The sequence below is a fragment of the Euphorbia lathyris genome, chromosome 7 (genome assembly GCF_963576675.1).
Source record: "Euphorbia lathyris chromosome 7, ddEupLath1.1, whole genome shotgun sequence".
Classification (NCBI taxonomy): Eukaryota; Viridiplantae; Streptophyta; class Magnoliopsida; order Malpighiales; family Euphorbiaceae; genus Euphorbia; species Euphorbia lathyris.
In genome coordinates this window covers 34,851,677-34,861,766 of record NC_088916.1, presented here as the reverse complement: position 1 = coordinate 34,861,766, position 10,090 = coordinate 34,851,677, and the positions used below count along the sequence as shown (strand labels likewise).

General features: G+C 38.4%; 1 protein-coding gene across 2 annotated transcripts; it reads left to right on the top strand.

The window, feature by feature from the left end:
* The first annotated feature begins 1,416 nt into the window (after positions 1 to 1,416).
* On the top strand, positions 1,417 to 4,350 carry LOC136234685 (protein kinase STUNTED). Of its 2 annotated transcripts, none has more exons than XM_066024159.1 (10): positions 1,417 to 1,633; positions 1,780 to 1,799; positions 1,880 to 2,084; positions 2,156 to 2,614; positions 2,696 to 2,944; positions 3,016 to 3,182; positions 3,254 to 3,333; positions 3,407 to 3,554; positions 3,627 to 3,776; positions 3,856 to 4,350. In XM_066024159.1, exons 1-10 carry the CDS (start codon positions 1,477 to 1,479, stop codon positions 4,045 to 4,047), a joined length of 1,827 nt encoding a protein of 608 aa, XP_065880231.1. In that variant the 5' UTR covers positions 1,417 to 1,476; the 3' UTR covers positions 4,048 to 4,350. The 2 variants fall into 2 exon arrangements, with proteins under 2 accessions (XP_065880231.1, XP_065880230.1); XM_066024158.1 differs by having other exon boundaries at positions 1,711 to 1,799; positions 3,856 to 4,349.
* The last annotated feature ends 5,740 nt before the right edge of the window (positions 4,351 to 10,090 follow it).

Sequence of the window (10,090 nt, the reverse complement as noted above, 5' to 3'; positions counted from 1 at the left end):
GATTTTCCAAGTTCGTTGTTATGTGATGCGTGGCTTTGTATCCATAATCCAAGCTTGATGATCATCCTCAACTAGCTCGCCCCCGTCTATGACCACACAAGAAAAATTATAACTCGAAGCATATTGCGCAAATGTAAACTAAGTTTATATTTTGGCATCTCAAGTTAATTGAATTTCTTCATTTGGAAACAACCCAAATAATGGATCGTAGGTTATGGGTTTTTAACGGGTTCCAAATATTGAACAGGCGGATACTAAGATGGTTCCATACCAGTTAATACACAATTAATGATGGTGTAAAGCAGTAAATTGATAGAAATAAAAATTGACTTTTTGTTTTTTTTTTGCATCTAGACAGAAACTAAATCAGATTTGTGTTGAATCGTAAGTAATTGATTAAGTAGAAAATGGACTTGAGGTTTAGACCCTGCAACTTTTTCTATGCTTGTAAGGTTGTGGACGAGTCAACTAATTATGGTAATATCAATTCAGAAATGGATTCAAAAATCCAAGACACGATTTGATGATCTTGTTGTTTCGGGAGAATAAAATCATCATAGTCAGGAGGAGGAGGTATTGTGTCATCTATCATGTTTGTATAAATATGATTCATTGTGCTCTTGATTCTAATGAATATAATCACATTTCAAGTTGTGATAATGGCAATGAGATATGGTACAAACTCGAAACAACTTACGGAGGCATACAAAAATGAAGGATATGAAGATAAATGTCCTAGTTGGATGAAGAATCGGAGCTATTTAAGATGGAGCAAAATGAATTCATTTTTGCTACCATTGTGGACAAACTAAGGATCCGTTTGTTTTACTTGTTGTTTGTTGTTTCCTGATACGGTTAACTGTTTCTTGTTTGCTGTTTGAAAAGGGTGCTTTTCCAAAAAGTACGGATTAAAAAACTACTTTTCAGCTACAAAAGCAAACAAGATATGTCTAACCAAACACCTAGAACTCTCATTTTCAAAAGTGAAAAGACAAATACGAGGTTAAGAAACAGCAACCAAACACCAAAAAAGAAAAGCTTGTGAAGAAGGATGTGATTAAACTGGGTAATTTTTCTAAATCATTGGGACGTGGGTTTTAGCAACATAAAATTCCAATGGAGTAGTAGTATGCCAATTTAAGCTACTGAAGCTCATGTTTTCGGTGTCTGGGCATTTCGACCAACTTGTTAGTGTCGGTTGGAATTCATTCAAAAATATCATCCCATGTTTCTTGCATCATGAGAAATCAGCAAACCTTGTATAAACATAATTAGAAAGTCAAATTATTATTTGGAGTTTAATAACGAACGAAGATGACAAAAGTGGGTTATAATAGAGACGGCAGCACTGTAACATCCCTCTTTCCCTTTCTATTCTGGTTGAAAAGCAAACAACCTCTTCCTCTGTATTTAAATACTAAACCAACAACATGTTGTTCAATCTCAGACCAAATCTCAATTCTTCAGATAAAAAAAATGGTGCAGCTTCCACAACTAGATGCCTCCGCTGGCCGGACGGTGATAGTGGGTGTCAACCTTGACTCTCATAGTAGGCAACTCTTGACTTGGGCTATGGTCAAAGTGGCTCACCCTTCTGATACTGTTATTGCACTTCATGTTCTCCCTGATAATGGTACGGTCCCTCAACACTCTTCATCATTCTTTTCCCTTTTCCCTTTTTCTATTTTAAATGGATTTCTTCTATTGTAGCTTCTCATGGAAATTCTTCACTTCTCTCTCTTGTCAAAACTTTTGACTCTCTTCTTGCTGTTTATCAAGGTTTCTGCAACTTAAAACAGGTTGCCATTTTTTTTCTTTTCTTTTTTTCTTTCCTAGCTGAAAAATAAATCAATGTATCAACTAACTTTTATTTGACCAGGTGGATCTCAAGCTTAAAATATGCAGAGGTTCATCGATTCCAAAAGTTTTACTTAGGGAAGCAAAATCTTACTCAGCAGCTATAATTATAGTCGGCGCAGCCACCAGCCACCGCACATCTGTCGCTAAATACTGTGCCAAAAACCTGCCAAAAGATTGTTCAGTTCTTGCTGTAAATAATGGGAAAGTTGTGTTTCAAAAAGAGGGTAAAATTACACATGTTCTTTTTAATTGTTCCTTGGAACCACAATTAAATTTGCTGAATTTATGGCTGCAGGAACTGAAGATAATCGGCACAAGGGTCTTCTTAATGCAATTCAGAGATCAATATCGTTGGGTAAAAATTATAAAGAGGAGTTTGAGACCTTAAAGAATGAAGAGCAGTTTTTGGTAAAAGCCATGAAACAGAATTGCTCAATTTGTGGTACCCAATCTGCTGATGAAAATGCTTTAGCCTTGGAATTGAAGCCTGGTTGGCCGCTACTTGGCCGGCAAACATCAGATAGTAGGCAAATGTCGGTGGTTCAGTGGGCAATGAGGTTGCCTACCAGGCAACTTTCTTTATGCCTTCCTAATATGAGTGAAAATGAGTCCAGTTTAGATGGTACTCAAACATTGCCACTTTCACCTTCTCCTGTACCACAGGAACTTGAGGGTCTTCATCAGAAATACTCTGCAACCTGCAGATTGTTCAATTACCAACAACTTCTTTCAGCCACATCTAATTTCTCTTCTGGTTTATTTTCCTTCCTCAAATATTTAATTTGATTTGCTTTCTTTCTTGTGGTTCGCTTAAACTTTTATTTATTTATTTCAGAAAATTTGGTTGGGAAAGGTGGGAGTAGCCTGGTTTACAAAGGCTGTCTTCCTGGTGGGAAAGAACTTGCAGTGAAGATCTTAAAGCCATCTGAAGATGTATTGAAGGAATTTGTTTTAGAAATTGAGATTATTACCACCTTAAATCATAAAAACATTATTTCTCTGTTGGGATTCGGTTTTGAGGACAACAATCTTCTTTTGGTTTATGATTTCTTATCAAGAGGAAGCCTTGAAGAGAATCTTCATGGTATTTTTTGATTAACAGTAACTTAAGACTAAATTTTATGACAACCTATTACATTTGCTTTCCTTTTTCAGATAATAATAGAAAAGATCCTCTTGCATTTGGTTGGAGTGAGAGATACAAGGTTGCTGTAGGAGTAGCTGAGGCCTTGGATTATCTTCACCGTGGCACTGCTCAGCCTGTGATCCACAGGGATGTTAAATCATCAAACATATTGTTATCCGATGATTTTGAGCCACAGGTGATGTTTGCTTCTGATGGTTAAACTACTCAATTCTGGTTAAATGCTGAAGCTTTTATTACTTTCATTAGCTTTCTGATTTTGGACTTGCTAAATGGGCATCAACCTCTTCATCTCACATTATCTGCAGTGATGTTGCCGGAACTTTTGGGTATGTAACTAGTTGAGTTTCACTTAAACAGTAACCAGTATTGAATTGTATTGTCTGATTTATTTGCTTACAGATACTTAGCTCCTGAATACTTCATGTATGGGAAAGTAAATGAGAAGATCGATGTGTATGCATTTGGTGTTGTTCTTCTTGAGCTTCTTTCAGGAAGAAAGCCTATAAGCAATGATCTGCCAAAAGGGCAAGAAAGCCTAGTTATGTGGGTTAGTACTATATAATGAATTTGATTATCTTAGCATTTGATCTGTAAAAGTAAATGATTTAACTTGGTCCAGGCGAAGCCCATTTTAGATGATGGAAAGGTTTGTCAGTTGCTAGACCCAAGCTTGGGTGAGGAGTATGATGGGGAGCAGTTGGAAAGTATGGTGTTAGCTGCAACACTGTGTGTAAAACGTTCTCCACGAGCCAGGCCTGAAATGAGGCTTGTATGTTTTGGCAGATGTTGTTTATTTTTGGTATGGTGAAACAAATGTTAATGGGGGGTTGGTTTGTTGATGATTGAAGGTTGTGAAACTCCTTGAAGGAGATTCAGAAGTGAGAAAATGGGCAAAACTGCAAATTAACAATGTGGAAGATGATGAAGCTTGTAACCTAGAGTCTCATCTGAATCTTGCATTGCTGGATGTGGAGGATGATAATGATTGGGTCTCGACAAGCACAAGCACAAGCAGCCTGGAAGGATCAAGCTTGGACTAAGGAGCAGAAGACAAAAATGCTTTTGATTATATAATATGGGTGTTGGATGAGAGGTTGTGTTATGGTGTGCCCTCCTCCTCCCCTTAATTACTCATAAAAGGAGTGCTTCTGATTCAATGGTGATAGATAGCTCACAAAAACTGCCTAATTCCATATCCTCACCTCAATTGAGTTTTTTTCCAGTTTTTTGGTAATTGTTGTTTTGGCTACCATATCCTCATAAAAAAAATGGAGGATTATTGATTTCGAAAGTATTTTGATGGTTACAATATTCAACAATCAAAACTGCTTATTTACAGAGATAAAATAATTTATGAAAAATGAGAAATTGATTTTAAACTAATTTTTGGAATTATTCAGAATTATTAAAGGGTATTATTATATACCGCATCCAAATTCCTTATCACCGCATCCATTTGACCATTTTGCCCTTGGTATAATTTTTTTTGTCAAAATTGGGGAAAAAAAATTTGAGAGAAAATTCAAAATTTAACCTAAACGGGTGCGGCATACCATTCCCGTCATGGTGGGAACGTTCCCACCATGGTGGGAATGGGTATGCCGCATCCGTTCCCACATGGGAACGGATGCGGCATACCCATTCCCACCATGGCGGGAACGGATGCCGCATCCGTTCCCACCATGGTGGGAATGGTATGCCGCATCAATTTTGGCTAAATTTTGAAATATGCAAAATCGTAAAATTTTTAGTGACGAAAAATACTAAATCATTCAATTTTTCTGTGACAAAAAATTAAAAATTCTACTATTTTTGTGACGAATAATGCAAAATCGTCATGAAAAATATGTATTATTTTCATGAGTTCTTTGATAAAAAGATGTAAATCTTAATGTTTCCGACTCGTAATTATCCATTTTCGGGGTTCGGATTGTCACACATCAATTATTTTCATAATTTCAATTATTGTTGTTCGGGTTTATGATTTTGAAGAGAGAATTTTCAGTTTTTGATCAAAATTATGAGAAGAGCAAAAAAGTCCAAAAGTGGCGGTGAAAAGCAATTTGATGGCGGTATTTAGTAGCTCACTGATTAAAAATATTTTAGTCTTTTCATCATATGATCTAGTGGGGGTTAGCTTTCCTAAGCTAATCCCGGGTTAGTTTGTGGGGTTGTTTGTTTTTTCTTTCCTTTTCCACAAAAAAAAAAATAATATTTTAGTATTATTCTAAGTAAAAAACTGATTTATCATATTATTTAGAATATACAAAAAAAAAAAATTATTATCTACAAAAAAGTGTAATTACTTTTATAAAGTTAAAATAATTATCCAAAAATTATAAATAATCTCTCTGGTTTTATTATAAAAACATAATAATGGAATAATTTTATTATCCAAATAATCAAATGGACTCCAATATAATAGTGACGAGACTGTGAGTTTGGTTAATGGCTCGATCATTTCGACCGTTACCAAAGCTACAAGAAATATGGTCTGATTTGCGTGTTTGTTTGATTCATGCCTAAATGAGGAGAACGGTAATAGCCTTACTTCGAATAAACATGCGATTAAACGAAACATTGATTTTCTATAACCACACTGAGATGATATATCCCGTGAATTGGAAGAAATAATGAGTTGTTGCTAGGCGAAAGATTGTCGTGCGCTCGAATAAGACTCTCCGTCTTTTCACGTAGCCAAAACGAGTAAGCGGATTTTTGACGCTAGAAACAAACACGTTAATCGATGATTCCATTCCCTAAAATAAAATCCAAAAGTGATACCCTCACTAAACGAACACGTGGTTACGTCTCTCGGTAGATCCAAAAGATCCCGTTGTAATCCAAAAATCAAGACATGAACCCACGCGAATAAAAGGGGACGAACCATTGTCAAAAACGAACGATTGAACCAAAAGAATAACTCGTACCACGTCTAAATCTGAGATACGCTCAAAGGGAGTCAAAACCCGAACTAATGCATCTCGCGAAATAACAAAAGACGGGTTATTCGAAAGGACAATCCAATTTGGTCGATATCTTAGTCACTGAACGCTGATACGTCAGAACGAATTGTATTGTTTGATGAATGATTTATTTTTCCGCAATAATCGATGGCATCACGCGTCCCATAGACCGCAGTGTGAGCCCTTGCCAAAATCCTAGGAAAGAGACTTGAACCAATGAGTGTGTGGAGGAATAAGGGTGGAAGAGAGATGTTGTGATACGTGTATGTGGACTAATGTTTGTTCTTCTTATCTTATATATCCAAAAATAATAAACGCACACACCACGACTCATGCATATAAAATCATGCATACATACTAACGGGTATCGCTCGCGCAGACACGGGGGTGGAGCATGCAGTGTATTATCTGAGTAAGAAGTTCCTGGAATATGAGCTTAAGTATAATATGATCGAAAAGACGTGCATAGCAGTGGTGTGGCTAATGAAGAAGCTGCGACACTATTTTCAATCTTATAAAGTGATCATTATCTCCCGGATGGACCCCGTGAAGTATTTGTACCGAACTCCCTCCTTAACCGGGAAGTTGGCCCGATGGCTGTTGCTTCTGTCAGAATTCAACATCGAATATGTAACGAAGAAGGTTATCAAGGGGAGAACCGTAGCAGAATTTCTGGCCAATCAGCCCCTCAGTGCGGAAGAAGAGGAGATAAACTATGATTTCCCTGACGAACACCTGAATGCAATAGAAGTTATACCGTGGAAAATGTTCTTTGATGGAGCGGTTAACTTGAATGGAGCAGGGGTAGGAGTATTACTTATTTCACCGGAGGGCGAAAGGATCTCTTTGGCGAAGAAGTTGTCGTTCGCTCTCACTAACAATATGGCCGAGTATGAAGCATGCATTTATGGGCTAGAATCGTTAGCAGCACTCGGAGCATCATATGTTGAGATTTAAGGTGACTCGAAGTTGATCATCGAACAAGCCCATGGAAAGTGGGAAGTAAGAGAAGAAAGGTTGTGCCCATACTTAGACCAGCTAGGAGAGTTGGCATAGAGGTTCAGGGAATGCCGTTGTTATCATATTCCTCGAGTGCAGAACAAAGCGGCAGATGCTTTGGCCACTTTGGTGTCGGTATGGGATAATCCTCGGAACCTTGCCTCAAAGCCTCTCATACTGAGGAGATCTCACAAACCATGCTATGAAGACATAATGTTGTTAGGGGTGGATGAGAAGCCTTGGTATTTCGATATCGTGAACTTCATGAAAAATGGAACCTATCCGGCAGAGTCAGAGCTCAGGGATCAGGCCGTGATCAGAAGGTTAGCTCAGCAGTTCGTCATCCACAACGACTTGCTCTACAAAAGGCACTCCGATGGGTTACAATTGAGATGTTTAGACGAGGGAGAAGCCTGTGAAGCGATGGAGTCAGTGCACTCGGGAATTTGTGGAGCCCACATGGGAGGAGCAGTGTTAGCAAAGAAGATCGTAAGGCAAGGCTTCTATTGGCTCACCATGGAAAGGGATTACAACGAATATGCGAAGAAATGTCATGATTGTCAAATCCACAGAGATTACTGTTGGTCCCGTATAACGTGACAATATTAGTTCCAAGGGGGGGGGGGTTAGGAACTATTTAAAATTTTCTTTTATGGCTGACTGTTAATTTCGAACTTAGACTTTCTCGAAGTCTTTTCGCACTGTGAGACTGAGTAAGTTTTAGATACAGACTTAGTCAACATGTGACTAAGACTTAATCTATCCTTGAGTCAGGAGATAGCACTTTGAGTCTATTCCTGAACTCAGCTTCTCAGTTCACTCAACTCAGCTTGTGTTCGTTTTAGTGTTTAACTAGGCAGTGTTATAGCAAGCAATAATTAAGGGAGATAAGGGTTAGAAGGATATTACTCAGCAGACGTATCCTAGTTCGGCCTCTTCGCCTACGTCCATTCCCCGAAAATCCTTCCGAGCTTTTTGAATCCTCTACTGAGCTCTTTAAAGGTAGAGCACAAACCTTTTACAATAGAAAGCTGAGTATACAAGAGTACCTTCCTCTATATCTCTACTCACTCATATTTCTACCGCTGAGTACTATAACCGAGTACTCAGCTTATCCTTTCTATTCTTCTAGAAATGATAAGTGTTTTTGTCCTAAACAACAATTGCTAAGACACTTTAGATGATTTAGATCACTCTAGACTTTTACACAGAATTGGAATTGGTGTAAGATTTGCTTTGCTTTTCTCACAGGACTTCAAGTAACAATGATAACAAAGGAGAAACTTCTGATCGGAGCTCGTCCCTGTGGGGGGGCGTCGTTGGGTTCGACGGGGGAAACTCCGATGCCAAAGTCAGTAGAGAATATGAAGAATAAACTGTATTGACAAAGCTTAGAGAATATAGAAAAGTCTGAGTACCTTGATAGCCTAGAATGGTAGGCTATATATAGTTGAGAAGTTCGTAACCTCTAGGTAACTAGAAAGTCCCCATTAATGCTCATTTAATGGCGGTTACAAGTTACTCTTAACCTGGCGGGTAAGACAGTTAATGATCCATTTAATGATCCTTTATCCCCGAGCCGGCGGCCAGCCGTTACCAAGGTGAATGGAGAGATTCGCCTTAGAGATCCGCCAACGGATCCCCTAAACCTAATCCAGGGAGATTCGCCAGCCGACTTCCTTTGCTACGTGGCATACTTAAAGGCAAATATCTCTTTTGGTTCTCATGATAATATCTCGATGTTATCAAACAATTTGGTCAGCGTTTCGACTTAATTGAAGATCTGCATCGAATGAAGCATTTGGGAGGCCTATTTATAGTGACACTTGAAGCACCGGTGATTTCGAATTTCGAAATAACCGTTGGAGGGAAACGGCTTCCTGGCGCTTTCACTCAGTACGTGCTCAGCGTCCTCGGCCAATCAGATTCTTGTATCTTCTGTCTTCGCCAGTACTTAGCAGCTTTTCGTCAGATGAAACAGAATGTTTCCACATTTATAGCAAAGTCTTACAGACAACTTTCTGCGTATTCTGAGCTTTACCCAAAGTAGAAATACTTTGTCTCCAAGTTTGTTCAGGTCAATTGCTGACCTGATTTTCTTGTCGCTCAACTCAGCAGCTTCATCTTGAAGCTATTTAGATGAAGGCTTCTCGATCCTTCTTCATGCTGGGCTGACGTTTTACTTAGTACGACTGCGTTTTGTCTTCCTGGGCTGTGAGGTCTTGATTCGTTGACTTGGGCTTGACTTCCTCTTGTGGGCCTTTGGGCCATTTATCTTAATATCTTATAAATCAAATAACTCAACATTGAACAAACACATTAGTGTGAATAAAGCAAAGCATTTAAATTTAATGTGTTAGAATATTTTCATCATATAAATAATTTTGTCAAATCAAAATCGTGTGGAAAGGTGTTTCAACAAACTCCCCCATTTTGATGTTGGCAAAAATATTCAGTAAGGAACTCAGTGTTGAGCTCCCCCATGATGGTTGACCTTGATTTCTTAAGATACTCCCCCGTAAGGGTTGAGCTATTGACTTAGTTTTACTTAAATATTTCAAGGTTTAATCAAGTAAGTCTAAAGTCAGTTGTCAGAGTTAGGTCAGCTCATGGAGCATTTTCTTTTTACTCAGTTAAGTTATGCGGAAGATTGAGTTCAGATATCAGAGTAAGCTGAGTATATTTTTGTTCAATGAGGTTTAGTTAAGAAGACATATAAGAGAGGTCAAAAATTTAGATCAACACAGCAGACGATCATAAAGCAATGTGAACAAATAACACAGTTGATTTAATGAAGATACGTTAGTATTTAGCACAAAACATAACATAAGAAAGTACACAAGGTTACAAATATTTATCGCCTAATGTTGACAGACACTTGGTTAGACTTGGTTTTGGGTTGTTGTTGGGGTGGAGTGCTAGGAGGCTGGGGTTGAGTGCTAGAAGGGACAGCTGAAGAAGTGGAACCAAGATGTTGTTTCTTTTGTTGAGTTCCAGCTGGGTGTTTATCTTTCTCCCCCTTTTTTCCAGCATCAACGAGCTGAGGGACAACAGCATAAAACTTCCCTTGATCAACAGCACGAGTCAGTAGGGCGGAATACTATTGGAGTTGAGTCGT

Bases quoted from the DNA above. Each gene is read 5' to 3' on its own strand.
- LOC136234685 (XM_066024158.1), top strand. From the start codon at position 1,477: ATGGTGCAGCTTCCACAACTAGATGCCTCCGCTGGCCGGACGGTGATA. The intron at 3,183-3,253 runs GTGATGTTTGCT...TACTTTCATTAG, and splicing joins CCGATGATTTTGAGCCACAG to CTTTCTGATTTTGGACTTGC. The intron at 3,334-3,406 runs GTATGTAACTAG...ATTTGCTTACAG, and splicing joins GATGTTGCCGGAACTTTTGG to ATACTTAGCTCCTGAATACT.